The 17,614-nt window shown below is 35.5% G+C and overlaps 2 protein-coding genes and 1 pseudogene across 2 annotated transcripts; 1 reads left to right on the forward strand and 2 right to left on the reverse strand.

The window, feature by feature from the left end:
• The first annotated feature begins 277 nt into the window (after positions 1-277).
• Positions 278-7,334, forward strand: LOC130811545 (katanin p60 ATPase-containing subunit A1). Its single transcript, XM_057677876.1, has 7 exons — positions 278-587; positions 2,710-3,178; positions 4,130-4,324; positions 4,750-4,994; positions 5,410-5,562; positions 5,685-5,772; positions 6,699-7,334. The coding sequence occupies exons 1-7, from the start codon at positions 466-468 to the stop codon at positions 6,978-6,980; spliced, it is 1,554 nt and encodes a 517-aa protein (XP_057533859.1). The 5' UTR covers positions 278-465; the 3' UTR covers positions 6,981-7,334.
• A 450-nt stretch (positions 7,335-7,784) lies between these two features.
• On the reverse strand, positions 7,785-8,316 carry LOC130811553 (uncharacterized; annotated as a pseudogene).
• A 3,962-nt stretch (positions 8,317-12,278) lies between these two features.
• On the reverse strand, positions 12,279-14,951 carry LOC130811535 (H/ACA ribonucleoprotein complex subunit 4). Its single transcript, XM_057677864.1, has one exon. The coding sequence runs from the start codon at positions 14,846-14,848 to the stop codon at positions 13,115-13,117; it is 1,734 nt and encodes a 577-aa protein (XP_057533847.1). The 5' UTR covers positions 14,849-14,951; the 3' UTR covers positions 12,279-13,114.
• Between the last annotated feature and the right edge of the window lie 2,663 nt (positions 14,952-17,614).

The following is a 17,614-nucleotide window of genomic DNA, read 5'->3' on the forward strand; positions in this document are numbered from 1 at the left end:
AAATTCAAATTAATTTTGAGTTGAATTAAGAAAGTGATAGATTTATCATGACTAATAATTATCAATTATTCCATAGTTTTAAATTATAACAAAAATAAAAGTAGTAGAAGTATTACTTTATTATTAATTAATTTCCAAACAAGAATACAAATTCCCACCTTAATTACTCAAACACTTGAAACATTGCTTGAACAAGTAGCATTAGTTGGATTTGGCCCCACACAATTATAAACCATTAAAACTAATCATAAATCATAATCCCCTTTTTAAACCATTTCAATTTTCAAATACTAACATTTTCTCTTCAAATTCCCAGATAATCTAACAGACTCACACAGCCCTCCCACCATCATCCTCATTTCTCTCTCCTCCATTTTCCACTCCCCAATTTCATCTTCAAATCCAGTAAACCCTAATTCCGAGCTTCCCGAACATTGAAGATTCTAAGTTTAAAGTAGAGAAAAAATGGTGGAAACTTCATTGAATGGACTACAAGATCATCTGAAATTGGCAAGGGAATATGCGCTTGAAGGTCTCTACGATACCTCCGTTATCTTCTTCGATGGCGCCATTGCTCAAATCAACAAGTAAATTTTATATCTCTCTTTTTTCTGCTTTGAATAATATGATTTTGAGGCTTTTTTCTTTGATTTTCATTGATGGTTTGAATTTGTAGTGGTTGTAGTAAGGTTTCCTCTATAATTATGTATTGTGTTGGGCATGTTTACTTATTGTTAGTTATAAATGTTGATTATTTGTAGAAATGGTGATTGATGAGTTAACATGAGTTTCTCAAGTTCGTCAATTTAGTTTATTTAGGTTTAGAAATCTTTGTACGCGTTTTTGCTAGGCGAATAATTACTTGCTATAATCTTTTTATCTGGTATATATGACGTGTTAATCTGGATTTTGATCTCTACCTCAACTTAGGGTTTGTTCTGACCTACTTATGCTACAACTGAGCTGAACATTTTAAAAATTGAAAATGTGGGTGAAATATCGGAAAAAATGAGCTGAATTTGACTGAAAATCAAATTAATTGGAGAGAATGAGCGTTTGAAAAGTTGTGTAAGGATTTGATGATGTCGATTGTGGTATGCATTTGATGGAATTTGAAGCCTAAGATTGGGAAGAGCTGTGTACTTTTTGTTTTATAGATAGAAGTTCCAGAGTTGAGAGGCAGTTATGTTCCTATTCTCTGTAATGGGACGTATAGTTCATCTTGTTGTTGGATGTGCTTTATACCTTTGGAGAGTCTTAAAATTGTTTCGTGTGGTGTAGAAAGATCATGCTAAAAGCAACAAAGCTTTGTTGGAAGAGTTGTTTCTCTAAGATGAAGTTTTGAGGGAAATTTATCATGTTGGATGAAAAATTACACATAAGGATAAGATGTGATGCTTGTAAACCAATGTTGTATATGGTAAATCGTAAGCGTAGGGATGGTTAACAAGTTGATTGCAAACTAATTTAAAAGAAAAAAACTAGTTGGTTACAAATTGAATAAAAATTTACTTAAAGAGCATCTTTGATGCTGAGAACAATTTTCAAGAATGTATGAGTTTTTATTGAAGAATTTTTTCTGAAGAAGCTTTTAGCATGCAAACCTTGATCAGGTTACGGTGTCTTGGGGGAGGCATTTGGTAGTAGCTTTTGTTTATGTCTGTTTGATATCATTGTATGCTTCAATTGTTTGGTTTGACATAACAAAGAGGAAATTATTCAAGTATTTGGGTTTAGTCATCCATTGCAAGGGTTCTTTATTTATTTGGGTATCTATGCGACAAGATAAGATACTGTTACCTGACATGAAACATAACTTTAGGTGCTCGCACCAACATGACAATATGACATGATGCTGATTCTTGGTTCATTGACTTCATCCTACAAAACATGATTATACTGTCCCTATTAATCAAGCTATGTTAAGTTAAACCCATGCAAAGTGATCAATGCGCGCACAAACTTGGGACAAAGATAACTACTCCAAAGTAATAATGACTTCAAACATTACAAGGAATCCACAAAGATCAAGATAAGATTGGACAAGAAGTTGTGTTCTAAGATATTCTAGAATATTTTTTTTATAGTCCATGATGTGGGATCCTTATGTATCTCATTTACCTAGCTTTATTAAAAAATTCCATTTTTTTTGGTTTAGTACTTTGATATTTGATATATTACTTGTTAGGCTTGGTGATTTGAGTTAACAATTAAGATATTGCAAGTTCCACTATATGACAGTATGAGTTTTTCAACAACTGATTAAGTTAGTAGCGGTCCAACTGTTGCATAGCTTCGGAAGTCACAAATTACTATCCTGTGCTATTGTTCTACATGTCGAAGTAGTTAAGTTGATGATTTGAAATCTTTGCGAGATACATTGGAAAGGACCGACGTAAAGTGATTTGTGCTAAATTATTTGGTTAAACTAGACGTCTTGGAGAATTGGACGGGGTGAAGGTACTGATTATCACATATATCCTAGTTAGGGTATTATAAGCTTGTACATTGATGATCACATATAAAATGTAGCACGTCATTTTAGATGTTAAAATTACACTTTGAATATTAAAACACTCATTTTTGAACTGTATGGATGTTGCACCATGAGTAAATCTTATTCAAGAGTTGTTCATTTATGAAATATTAATCTCTATTTCGATGATTTTTGGATCTGGACATAATTTGAAAACTTTTGAATAACTACAGGCATATGAACACCCTTGATGATCCTTTACTTCGCTCAAAGTGGATGAATGTAAAGAAAGCTATCACTGAAGAAACTGAAGTTGTAAAGCAGTTGGATGCGGAGAGAAAGTCTTTCAAGGATACTCCTGTAGGTCGGCGTCCTGCTTCACCACCGATTTCTACTAAGTCATCCTTTGTCTTTCAACCATTGGATGAGTATCCTACATCTTCTGCTGCTTCAATGGATGATCCTGATGTTTGGAGACCCCCAAGCCGTGATTCAAACCGGAGGCCTACAAGGCCAGGTCAAATGAACATGAGAAAGTCAACTGCAGACGGGTCTTGGGGTGGTCGTGGCCCAGCAAAACCTGGTGCTACTGGCCGTGGGTCAAAACCAGGTGGTTCTACAAAGCCTGGGCCTGGAGCTCGTTCATCTGCTAATGGTAAAAAGGGAGTTGGAGCTGGAAAATCAATCAAGGGAGATGCAGTAGTAAGTCTTGATTTATGTTTTTCTATCAATTCACATTTTTCTATATTGAGCTGCAACTTCTGGTACTTTTCATCTTTTTTACCTTTATACATACATATATATATATATATATATATATATATATATATATATATATATATATATATATATATATATATATATATATATTTGATAATGCAATAGACAATTACAAGTATTTAAAATATAGTGGAGACAATTAATTTGTGTGGATAGGATAAAAAGTGAGAGAAAATGAGAACATCTTTGTTTTTACAAGGATAAGACCACATATACCCGACATTCCCAAAAACCATCTAGGTGAGAGCCTAGTGGGAGTCAATTTGTGGCATTGAAGAAATGAAACGTTGCTGTGGATAATTCGGCAGTAAACTTGGTGAAGGATACTGAAAAGTCTTTGGTTTAACATACAGAGTTGAAATCAGAACTTCATTTCCCTTATGGGACTTTGAAACTACTAAACAGGGGCTCTGCATGAAAAAATATTCTTTTACCATGAGCTATGGAAACTAATACATATTCCATTTTGCTTAAAGATTCAAGTTGAACCAAATTGGTCAATGAGGAAATGTTTCATATGCATTTTGCTTTAGAGGACAATGGACATGTGAATTCTCTTATGTCGGTCTCAGCCTCAACTTTAAAGAAGATTACATTTTGATAACTGTTTTTTGTTCGAATAGAAAAAATTAAGTTTCAATCATCTTTGTGGATTGAGTCACTTTTCTTTATGTACTAAATACCAACGTCTTGAAGTTGACCACTTTGCTTGATTCAAGTTTCAACTCACAATTGGATTGGTACTTGATAGTAGACTCGTATCCTGTATCATTTTCTAAGTTTCTCTTCCTCAATTTGATCTTTTCCGACTTTGGTTATTGGATTAAGGTTTGATATTACTTTACAGTCTGTGCTAATTTGAAGAATTTCCAGGGTGCTGATTCTGAAGATGGAAAACCAAAACGGCAATATGAAGGCCCTGATGCGGACTTGGCTGCTATGCTTGAAAGGGATGTCTTAGACTCTACCCCGGGAGTGAGATGGGATGATGTAGCAGGATTAACTGAGGCTAAGAGACTTCTTGAGGAAGCTGTCGTTCTTCCTTTATGGATGCCCGAGTATTTTCAAGTATGTTACCATTTTTTCTGTTACACCTGTATGAGTTTGAAAGGAAATTTTTTTTATCAGAATTTATATTTTTTCCCCTAGATAGTTAAGTTTCACTATTGTGACTGTAAAATTTGATATTAGGGTCGTGTGGGGTTTCTGACCAGTAAACTGAGTCCTTTGTGATCTTTATTGCCTTTCCAAGTTGCCAAGGCAGTCCTCACTTTGTTAGTACTTGTATATATAAGAAGCCATTAGTTGCTGCGAAGCCAAACTTTAAACACCCACCTCAGATTAACTCTTTTAACCAAAGTTTAAAATCTTCTCCCCTTTCCCTGTTCATTTACGTTATATGTAGTATCTAGTATGTATTTTAGCACTTTATAGTACCCTTCAGTTCCAAGATAAAGATAAAAAAATATTTGAAACTGTATTCTATTCTACAGGGAATTAGAAGACCTTGGAAAGGTGTACTCATGTTCGGACCCCCTGGTACAGGAAAAACACTCCTGGCTAAAGCTGTCGCCACTGAATGTGGAACAACCTTTTTCAATGTCTCCTCTGCTACGTTGGCTTCAAAATGGCGTGGAGAGAGTGAACGTATGGTTCGTTGCTTGTTTGATCTTGCTAGAGCTTATGCACCTAGCACAATCTTCATTGATGAGATTGATTCCCTTTGCAATGCTAGAGGGTAGGTTCATGTCTTTGTTTGATGGAAGTATATTCTGCATGTTTGCTTGGTTGTTTGTTAACTTTCAATATTTTAATGCATCTTGCGTGTCAACTTAATTGATTTCTTCTAAATGTTTGGCTCATTGGATTTTATCTAGCCATAAACTAGGACCTCCGTTTACCTGTCCTTTCCGTCACTACTCCCCAATGTTTCGTCATGCTTCTGCTTATGGATGCTCATTGTACATTTTTTGAACTTTTCTTATCTCTTTTATGCTTCACTTGTATTTGAAGTGAAGTTTGCTGCTCCTGTCTTTTTCATCAATAAGGCTCGGACTTTGTAATTTTTGAGGCTTAAGCTATACTATATGTAGATGTTTACACTTGTGCCCATTTTTATAATCCCTAATACTTCCTCTTGCCTTGTTCTTCAGGGCTTCAGGAGAGCATGAATCATCTAGAAGAGTTAAATCTGAGTTGCTTGTTCAAGTTGATGGTGTCAATGTAAGCTCTTCTGGTGAAGACCGGAAGATAGTCATGGTTCTGGCGGCAACCAATTTTCCATGGGATATTGATGAGGCACTCAGGTCTTTCTAAACTACAGGCTTTGTGTATTGCTCAAAATTCTCTTTGATCAAGCATAGCTTGTGTCCAAGATTCAAAATTTAAACTCAGTTTATCTGACTCGATGGTTGTGATTGCTACACAGGAGGAGATTGGAAAAGCGTATATACATTCCTCTTCCAAATTTTGAGAGCCGAAAAGAGCTTATAAAGATCAACTTGAGAACTGTTGAGGTTAGCAGCAGACTTCTCTCTTAGTTTCTGCTAAACGCTCACTTACTCTATTGTCTATTCTGCAGTTTATTTGGGATATTGGATTATCTTACTCATCTGTATAGCATGTGCGGGAACAAACCTTATTAGCTTAGATTAGCTATATTGTGCAGGACGCACACACTATTTTCCTGCTTGCCTTGACACGATAAGACTGCAATTGGGTTAACTTTTACTTCTAAGGATTTCCCGAATTTAGCTTACTAGCATGTGATGAAAAAGTGGAAAATTGAATAAATCTCGTGTGTAAGAACAACGCGTCTAAAGTTTACCATTTGCTGTGTCACTTCATTCCGAGTATTATATTTTGTTCTCCATCAAACAATATAATCTTTGCTATGTGTAGAATCTTGGGATGTACTTCCTTCTTATATATTTACTTGCACCATGGATCTACCAATTTCTCTTGCAAAATGGTGGGTCTATGGTGCTAGTAAAAAGATGAGGAAAGTTGTATGATAGTTCCAGCTTGTTATACCAAGTTAAGGGACTGTGGAGTCTTACATGAAGTTTAACTGTAAAAGACCGTTGATATTTGATTTGCCCTTACCTTTATCCTTATCATAATAAAATTTCTACTTATTCTATTTGATTATTTTATCATTTAATTTTATCTGAGAAGAGGAAGGCTTATGTTTTTCGAAAAGTAATGTCATGTGCCTAGCCAGCTCAAACTAGTTGTCTACTATATGAGGTAGAAAGCGAAGTAAGCGAATGAAGTTCATGAAGCTTATTAGCTTTTGGTTTAGTTTTTGATCACTTTTTTTTTGTTGAGCCGCTGTTCTAAAATGCTATTTTCTGTTTTGATTATTTTGCTCTAAACCTGGGCTATAATTCCTTTAGTTGGTGGGTTATAATTCCTAACAAGGCCATGGAATTTTCGTTAGGTGGCTACTGATGTGGATATTGATGAAGTGGCTCGACGCACGGAGGGATATAGTGGAGATGATCTAACAAATGTTTGCAGGGACGCTTCATTGAACGGTATGAGGCGTAAAATAGCAGGCAAAACTAGAGATGAGATCAAAAACATGTCGAAGGATGAGATCTCAAATGACCCTGTTGCAATGTGTGATTTTGAAGAAGCGTTACGGAAAGTCCAACCTAGTGTCTCTGCTGCCGATATTGAGCGCCATGAAAAATGGTTCACCGAATTCGGTTCAGCATAAGAATTGTTTACAGTAGTAAGCACAAATTTTATATATGAAAGTATGAAACTTGTGTTCTTTGTATTTGTAGTCATATTCAGTGCACCATACAACTATGCTAGAGTCTTAATCCTAACAATTTCATACACCATGTGTTATGTATTTTCTGTTGATCCAACTCTATGTAAATCTGAACATTCGATAGCCTTAGCAAATTCCAACCTTTTTTGTGTGCTTGCTTGTATCGTTGAAGTTTCTTTGAACATTTGTTGCATCCTCTATTGTTCCAGCCCTTGTGTCGAATCTCCTGATTCATCCATTGTGTATTTCTGTATCTTGATATCTTATATGTAGTTTAGTGTTATTCACTTTTCACTTATATTATGTTTGGATAGCAAATTAGAAGAGAAATGAAAGGAAAGGAAGGAAAAAGAAAGAGAAAGAAAGGGGAGGAGTAAGAAGGGAGAGTGCATCTTATTTATATAGAAGCCTTATCTTTTTACTTTAGAATATATTGTATCATTCATTATCATCATCATCATCATCATCTTACCCAGTGTATCCTCTTCATAGAAAACTATGGACAGGGTTTGGGGAAGGAAGGACGACGGCAATTCATGCCTATAAAGGAGAGCGCGGCCAAAGGAGTCTCCCAGCTCGAGAAAGATAAAAAGACGTATCTACACGGGAAAAATAAATTAAATGCCTATAAATAAGATAAATAATTAGAACCACTACAAAATAAAAAGAAAACAATAATACTAATAATAAAAGAAACAAGAGAAGTAAGAGGGCAAGAACACCAAAAGGTAATCTAAGAGGAAATCAGTAGTCTAAAACATGGATATGGCGCCTCCAACTACCCCTATCCTTAGTCAAGTCCTTAGAGAGGTTTAACTCATGCAAGTCAACTTTAATTTGCTTATTCCTAGTTCTCCTGGGTCTTTATCCTCTTACCCTCTACTATAATGCTTTCTACCCTCCTCACAGGGGCGTCGAAAGTCTTTCTCTGCACATATCCAAACCACCTCAATCTATTCTCGCGTATTTTTCCAGAAATAGGGGTTACACCTAGTTTTTCCCTAAACTCTTGGTTTCTAATTCGATCCATCAATGTGTGCCCACACATCCACCTCAGCATATGCATTTCTGTAACTTCCATCTTATGTTTAAAAATCTTCTTTATGGGCCAACATTCGATCCCATATAGCAAAGCAGGTCTGATTGCCACCCTGTAGAATTTTCCTTTTAACTTGCTTGGGAATATCCTATCACATAGCACCGCGGTGGCTGTTCGCCACTTGATCCAACCCACATGTATACGATGATTTACATCTCCGTCAATCTCTCCATCCATTTGAATGGTCGATCACAAATACTTGTACTTGGTCGTGCCTTTAACAATTGCTTCACCATTGGACACCTCTGGTTCACCTATCGGTGATGTCCCACTAAAGTCACAGCGCAAATACTCGGTCTTCGTACAACTAATGTGCAACCCTTTACTTTCTAAAGCTTCCCTCCACTCATCCAATTTATTACTAATCTCCTCTCTAGTTTCTGCTACCGACACTATGTCGTCAGCGAATAGCATGCACCACGGTACCATCTCCCAAATAGATTTAAAAATATCTTCCATAATGACAGTAAAAATGAAAGGACTTAGAGCCGATTCCTGATGTAGCCCAACTTTAACTGGGAAAGGCTCTGTTATCCTCACCGATGTTGGAATGTTAGTCGACACTCTGTTGTACATATCCCCTATAGCCTCAATGTACACTGAAGAAATATCTCTAGCCTTGAGGCTATCCCAGATGACACGTCGTGGTATGCTATCATACGCTTTCTCCAAGTCAATGAACACCATATGCAGATCCTTCTTTCTCTCTCTATATTTCTTCATCAGTCTCCTCAAAACATGAATTGCCTCAATGGTTGACCTTCCTGGTATAAAACCGAATTGATTCTCTCTAATCACGGTTTTCTATCTAATTCTCCTCTCTATCACTCTTTCCCACAATTTTATGGTGTGGCTTAGAAGTTTGATACCTTTATAACTCCAGTATACTTGCACATCGCCTTTGTTTTTAAACAGAGGTATTATTGCGTTGTTCCTCCATTCTTCTAACATCTTATGTGTCCTCAAAATTGTATTAAAGAGGTTAGTCAGCCAACGAATGCCCTCTTCTCCTAAACTCCTCCACAACTCAATTGGGATGTTATCTGGCCTGACTGCCTTCGTTCTCCCCCATCTTTTTGAGAGCTTCTCCTACTTCTTTTGTAGTAATATCACTTGTTGACCCATCTTCCAGTGGTCTCCTACTTCTTTTGTAGTAATATCACTTGTTGACCCATCTTCCAGTGGTATTTGGACGTCAGAAATTTGATTATCCTCCTCCTTTGGCCCCCTATACTCATTGAGTAGCTGAGAGAAATACTGGAGTCATCTGGTTTTGATGTCCTCTTGTCTCAGGAGAACTCGTCCTCCCTCATCCTTGATATGTTTCATTGTCTCTAAGTCTTGCCGCTGCCTGGACCTAGTCCTCGCCAACTTAAAAATCTGCTTCTCCCCCTCTTTGGTATCAAGCTTCCGATAAAAGTCCTCATACCCACGATTTTTTGCCTCCGCTACCGCTTTCTTTGCCGCTTTATAGCTCACTCTCTTTTCTATCCTATCCTCCTCTTCCGTGCATGCCATAAGTTCTTTAAATCTCTTGTTTTTATCCTTTATCTTCTTTTCCACCTCCTCGTTCCACCACCATGACTCTTTGAAACCTTTTGGTTTATCCGACGACACCCCTAAGGTCTCTTTTGCCACTTTTCTAATGGTTTTTGCCATGTTCGTCCACATTTCATTCGCATCCTCTAACTGACTTGGGAAGCCCAATAAACTTATCTTGCTTGATAGGGTTGTGACCATATCCCATTTGAGTCTCCCCAACATGATATTTCTCCTGGACTGACCTTCTATTCTAAGATTTTCTTCCTCATCCAAAAAAACAGTACTAAAAGCCTGTGTTGGGTGGACATCTCTATACCCAGCACCACCTTACAATCCAAGCATGAGGCCCGATCTCCCTTGCGCACTAAGAAAAAGTCAATTTGGGTTGCATGCCCGCCGCTCTTATATGTGATCAAATGCTCATCTTTCTTTCTAAAGATCGAGTTTGCTATAACCAATTCTTTTGCTAGTGCAAACTCCAGCAAATTCTCCCCACTCTCATTCCTTGCCCCCAAACAAAACCTTCTATGTACCGAGTTATAGTTGCCTGCATCTCTGCCTATATGTCGGTTAAAGTCTCCTCCTAAGAAAACTTTCTCATCTTCCGAGATAGTTCTCATGAGGTCTCTTAGGTTATCCCAAAACTCACGCTTCACCTGCTCATCAAGCCCAACTTGGGGCCCGTACACACTGACAATGGATGTAATCTCTTCCCCCACTACTATCCTAACTAGCATAATCCTGTCATTACACCTCCTTACTTCAACTAATTGCTTTAGGATATCATTAGACACTAGGATGCTAACCCCGCTACGTTTGTCGTCCAAACCTGCATACCACAACTTATATCCCTTTATACCTTTTGCTTTTTGCCCCTTCCACCTAGTCTCTTGAACACATGATACATGAATCTTGTATTTAGAAAGCTCATTGGCCAACTCCAACGACTTGGCTTCTAGAGTACCTATGTTCTAAGTCCCTACTCTTAGTTCTAGATACTGCTTACGTTGCCCTCCCTGACCACCTTTCCTTGGACTTGACCTCAGGTTACCATAATTACTTCCTAACTCAATATTCAGCAACTTAGGATTAAGGTAAAAAAAGTTATCAACAAACTTAGAGAGGGAACACTAGCTAAAGCAACAACAAATCAAAAAAACAACTCAAGACCACTAAGTCTGAAACTGATATAAATAACTTCGACAAAATAATATAAACAACAAAGTTCACGAAAAAAACAAACGGTATAGTAAACGATTATCTAATTGTGTCAAATAACAAAAGAGACAAAAAAGCAGGTTTGTAGAAGGTTCAATTTTGAAGGTATATTTCCTGAGTAATTAATTAATTATTTTTTATTTATTCTTATAATCACAGTTAGACAATTTCAAACAACAGCAAAAACTAGAACCCACAATAAGGACACCACCAAAAATAATTAGATCACTAACAGAAATCAACACAAAATAACACATACAGAAAATTGCAAACCTACTTACTTGCAGGAAAAGAGGATAAAGTACTAAACCAAAAACAGTTGCAAAAAAACCTACTTACTTTGAAGGAAAAGAGGATAAAGATGAGGAAACAGTGACAAATTGGTGGATAAGTGTAAAAGAAGATCAAATTAAGACTAAAACTGTAGCACCGTCACCAATTATGCATTTTTGAAGAATGAAATATGGAAGAAGCAACAGCAGTGCAGCAGCAGTATAGAAGAGTGGCAGCAACCGCGTCGGTAGGTAGACGGTGGTCAGTAGACTAAAATAACTTGTAGGAATTGACCGTTGGAAGGCTTCTAATGTTCGTGCATTCAGAATGATCCTTCCAAGCACTGTGAAGCTTCGAAGGAGATGGCCGGTCACCGTTGCAGGCTGGCCAGAGATTCGAAAGAAAGGGCCTGAGATTCGAAGGGGAGGGGCTGAGAATTGACCGTTGAAAGGCCAGAGATTCTTGGAAGGCTTCTCCGTCAATTATTGTGCAAAATTCATTTATTGCAATCTAGCTGGTAGGGAGTGAGGGAGTATTGTATTGTTAATAAAATTAATTCATATTTTCCCTTCAAACTCTTCCTCTTCAAATCTTTCTTCTCCCTCTTTGATATTCAAACAAGAAATATTTCATCCTTCTAATTTTCTCCCCTTTCTCTCCATACATTTATCCTAATCTGTCTAAGATAGTCTTAATGTTACAGCATCAATTTTATCATTCAGCAACTTATGCCCAGTGCAGCAGTCAAATTTGACGGCCAGCCTGCTTTCGTGTCTAAATAATTAACAAATAACATCAAAGGAAAGAATAAGTGTTTTTAGAATATATGGATACACATGTCCCTTTAATTTAGCATTAAAGAGAAAATAGAGTGTTTTTAAGAGAAAATATGAATATTTGGTAATAATGTGCACCATTTTGGTTTGATACAGTATTAAAAAATGAATTATAGATATCAAAATACCATCATCATCCAAAAATAATGACAAAAATATATGGGTAAATGGGTTGTTAAGTTAGATTAAAAGTAGTAAAAACACAATTTAAAATAAGAATATTAGTAAGTTAAATGACAGACTAAAATGAAAAGAATGACAATTTCAAACTGACAAAGTAGATATTTTGGTTCTTCACTTATTTTGGGTTAAGTTTTTCATCAAGCTGCTGCCAAGTGCCAACAAATAACCCAAGAAAGAACAAATAATAACTTCAAAAATGGCCAACATAAAATGAAACAAGTACATAGTGCAAATAGCACAGGCGGGCAGCATACAATAACAGATGAAAACACAAATTGAAACAGTATATGAAGTACAGGCATCACAACCAATACAAGAGTACAAGACCATAAGGAGATAACCAAGCTCAGTTCATCTCTATCTGCATCCAGCAAACTCAGTTCAAAAGCCTATATATAAGCAACTGTCTTCACCTTGAGCTTATATCACCAACGTAATGAACACGACAAGCTCAAGCCAGAAACCTACTTATGTAACAATGAAGTGAAGATGATCAGGGCAACTTGCTTCAAGTATCTCATCAAGCACACCAAATTCAAAAATTTTTATCCATTACTTCAAAGTACTAGTACAAGGGAGCATGAAGAAAATCCAAAATTATCATTTCAACTAGTAAAGAAAGCTAATATTCACCAAGCTACCCTGGTGTATTGATGGTCGCGAAGTTGAACCTCTAACCATAAGATTACGGGGATCAACCATTGGTACGACCGACCTAAACAAGTAAAGAAATCCCAACTCAAGGCCAAAGGATTGACAGAGAGCCAAGTGAATAGAACTCTAAAGCTTCAACATAGATCCGCAAAAAAAACATTCAGAGAGTACAAAATCAACCAGCTTCGGAGAACTAAAGAGAACAACAGCATACAAATTCTAACTGCGATTTCCTATCAAGCTATAGAATCAACAAGGAGACTACTCCTTTATTCTTCGGCAGCATCTTTATCCTTCTTTTTCTTCTTATCCTTCTTCTCCTTCTTTTCACTTCGGTGTTCCTCCTCAGCATCTGCAAGACCATTTTCAACATCCTTGCTCTTCTTCTTTTTCTTCTTCTCGGACTTCTCCTCATCTAAAGACTCGGCTTTCTCCTTCTTTTTCTTATCCTTCTTGGACTTTGATTTCTCTACATCAGGAGAAGCAGCTTCTTCTGCTTCTTTCTTCTTCTTTTTCTTCTCTTTCTTCTCGGATTTCTCAACTTCAACCTCTTCGCCCTTCACCTTCACTTTTTCTTTCACCTCCACAACTTCCTCCTCTTTAACTTTCAACTTCTTCACACCATCGGTGGCAGGGCTAGCATCAACTTCCTCCAATTTCCTTTTATGTTTCTTCTCCTTCTTCTCCTCCACCACTTCCACACTTGTCACAGGCTCAGCTGAAGCAGCAATACCAGCAATCATAGCATCAGAAACAATCGGAACATTTCTCATCCATTCAGCCGGAGTCTTCTCATTTGGTTTTCCATGCTTATCCAACATCCCTGAAGCAATCAACTTCTTCTTCATCGAAGCCCTTGGCCCAAGCCCCCATTTCCTTGGATAAGTATCTCTATCCATTATCACCCTCTTAATCTTCGCAACCACCCCGTGATCACAAGTAGCCATAACAGCCGTAGTCATCTCCGCAATCCCCAACGCAATCGCCTCCCCTTTAGTAGTCATCAAAACAACCTCATTACCTACATCAATATCATTCTCAAATCTAAGCAACCCTGGAATCATCAACTTCGCACCATAACAGATCGCATTCACAGTTGTATCCTTCACAACAAGCCTCTTATAACTAGTCAAAACAACCTCTAAAGGCATAATAACTCGCCTCAAATAACTCTCATCCCTAAAATTATCATACATCCATTGAGCATCCATCACATCATGCATTGTCACCATATTATCCTTCTCACCTAATATCCCAGACCTCACTCTCCTAAGCTCTTGCATATGTCCACCAACACCCAACAACAACCCTAAATGAACACATAATGTCCTAACATAAGTACCCGCCTCACAACTAATCCAAAAAACAACCAAATGTTTATCAGCATCGTATTCAAGCAACTTACTTTCATAAATTGTCCTTATTCTAAGTTGTCTTTTAACAGCAGATATCAACGGTGGTCTTTGAAAACAAGACCCAGTTAAAGTTTCTAATGCTCTAGAAACTTTAGCAACGTCAGGAACAGCAGAATGTAATCTAGCAATGCAAACATACTCCTTTCCAGCACCTTGTTGAGATTTAACTAAACGAGTTGCTCTTTCAATACAAACAATTAAATTTCCAGTAACTTTTGGGTCTAACGTACCTGAATGACCCGTTTTTTCAACCCTTAAAATCCTTTTAATCCAAGCAACAACTTCATGAGAAGATGGATTTGCAGGTTTATCTAAATTAAGAATTCCATACCTTATGTATTCAACAATAGGACGAGTTAATGGAGAATAACCTGCTGGAATTGGTGTGAAATGAGCTGTTCTTACATTGAGACGATCGTAGTTTTTTAGGAGGATTGGCCACTGTGAAGAATCGGTTTTTGGGGTGACAGATTGGGGTTTGATAAAGAATTCCGTAGTATCAGTTTCGGCTTGGGGTTCGGAATCCGTCGTTTTGGTGGAACTCTTCTTCTTCTTCTTCTCGGAACGAGGAATTTCGACGTCCGCCATTGATGAGGTTTCTTGAAGAGAGGCGAATTTAGGGTTTTGTTCAGGGTTTGCGGGAAACTGGAAATGGTGGAGGCCTTAAAACTGGGAGTTTAGGGTTTATGATTTTTTTGAGTTGAAGTAAGAAGGGGTTTTAGGGTTTTAACTATTGGGCTAAAGCTAAAATGGGCTGGACTCTGGAGTGTAGAGTGAGGTTTAGTGATACACAAAAAATTGAAAAATGAACTTTTTTTTAAAGAAGAAATTCAAAATAAGGTTTGGAAAACTTTAATTCCCAAAGGAAAACAAAGTCATAATTTAAAAGGAAAAAAAAATCAATGAGTAATTGCTTGATTTGCTATTTATAACAATGAACTACTCTATTTTTTTTTTCTTCTATTAAAACTTATAACTTTGTCTTTCTTTTGTTTGGTGTTAGTAAGAGTGAATAAGCCCTAGCCTTAAGCTCGGACATGAAAATAATTAATTTGACAATTAAAATTTTTCTAAGCTTATTTTGATAATTGTTTTTTTTTAAAAAAAAAAAAAAACTCATTTTATTCAATATTTCAAGGTTTAGTAATGTCATGAATCGGTGATGTTAAATATTTTTTTTCCTAGATTTTGGTTGACTTTTTATTTTTGGGTTTATAATTGCTCAAATGGTTAAAAAAATTTTGATAAATAATTTTTAAATTAGCTGAAAAATTTTTATAAGCTTTTTTAACTTAATCAAAAACTACTTATATTGGAGGTGTTTAGTTCTTAGCTTTTTAGTTGGCTTTTGGTTTGTTAGTTGGTCAAACAGCCAAAAAACATGTTTGGTAAATGACTTTTAAAACAGTTGAAAAGTTTGTTTTTAAGCCTAAATGAAAAAGCTAATCCAGCTAACTTTTTTGGTTGGCTTTTGGCTTGTTGGCCCACTTTTTCTCTAATAAATAGCTAACAACTAATATTTAAATTTACCAAATATCTCAACTAATAGCTAGCTTTTTTAGCTAACTAAAAAGCCAATAAAAACAACCAATATTTTCACCTAATCAAAGAAGCTAACTAAAAAAGTCAATAGCCAACAACCAACAGCCAATTGCCAAACACCTCCAATAAATTTTGCATTGGCTTTTTGACTATTTAGCCCACTTTTTCTCTTATAAACAATCTACAACCAATTATTATTTAACATTTCCATAAAATATTTGTTTTAACATTTAACAAATCATCCATCATTTTCAACTGGTTAAATCAATCTAACAATTATTTATAAAAATAAACAAACTTAGATTATGATATTGTCTTATATCTTCTCTACTCCATTATACTTACCACAAATAGTGGCATTCTCACTTAACTTGTCACTATTGATTGCAAATATAATAAAATAAAAAGTAATACAATATTGGCGTTATATTTTTAAATGAATTTACCAAATTTGTATGGAAACATATATGTCAATATTAGGGCGACCCCTGTGATAAAAAGAGTCAAATAAAAAGAAATGATAGTAGGAAATAAACTAAAGGAATTATTCATCGTTTATAAATTCATCGTTTTGATTGATCGATTTTATTTTAGGCTATGTTACTTAAAAATTCATCGTTTTGATTGATTTACTTTGTTGTCTCCTTGACGGCAAGGAAATTTTTGTTAAAGTAAAAAAAATTAATATAAATTAGAATTCGCTTGGTTGACATTAAAATTTAATTGTCAATGAAAATTTTTTTAAGAAATTACTATTTTTATGTTTTGTTTGCACATAAAAAATTACAATGGATACATAAATTTTCAACAACCAAAAGAGTGTCATGAATCATGATGATTAAATTTTTACAACTTACTAATTATTTTGTCAATAAACATACATTATTTAGCCCATTTCCTAAAATTTAAAATGTCAATAGAAATAAAATGCAACCAAGCAACCACAATTTTTACAATTTTGAATAGTTATTCTTCTTTTATTAGTGCATCCAAGTACGATTACTAAAGTTATAATTATTTAAAAACTAATAATTCGAAAATATTGATCAGGAAATCAAGTTGATTGAGAAATAAAACATTTTTTTGAGAGACTTATTTCAAGTTCAGCCTATTTAACATTAATGTCTAATTATCGTATTTTTAAAGCCTATTAAAGATTAATATCTACTTATCGTATTTGTAATGCTTACTTACCTTATCCTTAATGCCTACTTTTAATATTTTAAATGTTTACTTACATCATTCTTAATATCTACTTACAATATTCTAAAAAATATAAAATGAATTGGCCCAATTAAAATAGTCTCTTAAAGAGACCGTCTCTCACAACAATTTTTGTGTTTTTCTTTTGTGTACTCGTATGTTTCTTGGATCACGTTAATTTTCACCCTCCAGAAATCCAAAAGGCGGTAGCAGGTGTTCCGTGGGCTCTTCTTAAATATGGCCCTTTTGCGTTTGATTCGGACTTTAGGACATTGTTAAGTTATCAAAAATTCTCAAACAAGATTGTTTCATAGTGAAACAATTTTTTATTGGATTGAAAGAATTAATATATATTTATTGTTCTAAAGTGATTATTTATGAATATAATTTTACACTAATTCTTATTTGAGATTGTGCTGTGTAATTCTATTTGAAGTTGGTGTTATGACCTATTGAAGTTGATATTATAACCACTCATAATTTTAAAGTGATCATTTTTTATAGTCTTGTAATGATCACTTATAACATATATAGTGATCGCTTATAAGTTATAACCATAAAATGACCACTTACAAACTCAAAATAACCAATTAGAGAAATTGGTCAATT

Source organism: Amaranthus tricolor, chromosome 1 (genome assembly GCF_026212465.1).
Source record: "Amaranthus tricolor cultivar Red isolate AtriRed21 chromosome 1, ASM2621246v1, whole genome shotgun sequence".
NCBI classification, from domain to species: Eukaryota; Viridiplantae; Streptophyta; class Magnoliopsida; order Caryophyllales; family Amaranthaceae; genus Amaranthus; species Amaranthus tricolor.

Bases quoted from the DNA above. Each gene is read 5' to 3' on its own strand.
- LOC130811545 (XM_057677876.1), top strand. From the start codon at position 466: ATGGTGGAAACTTCATTGAATGGACTACAAGATCATCTGAAATTGGCA. The intron at 5,563-5,684 runs GTCTTTCTAAAC...ATTGCTACACAG, and splicing joins GATATTGATGAGGCACTCAG to GAGGAGATTGGAAAAGCGTA. The intron at 5,773-6,698 runs GTTAGCAGCAGA...AATTTTCGTTAG, and splicing joins TCAACTTGAGAACTGTTGAG to GTGGCTACTGATGTGGATAT.
- LOC130811535 (XM_057677864.1), bottom strand. From the start codon at position 14,848: ATGGCGGACGTCGAAATTCCTCGTTCCGAGAAGAAGAAGAAGAAGAGT.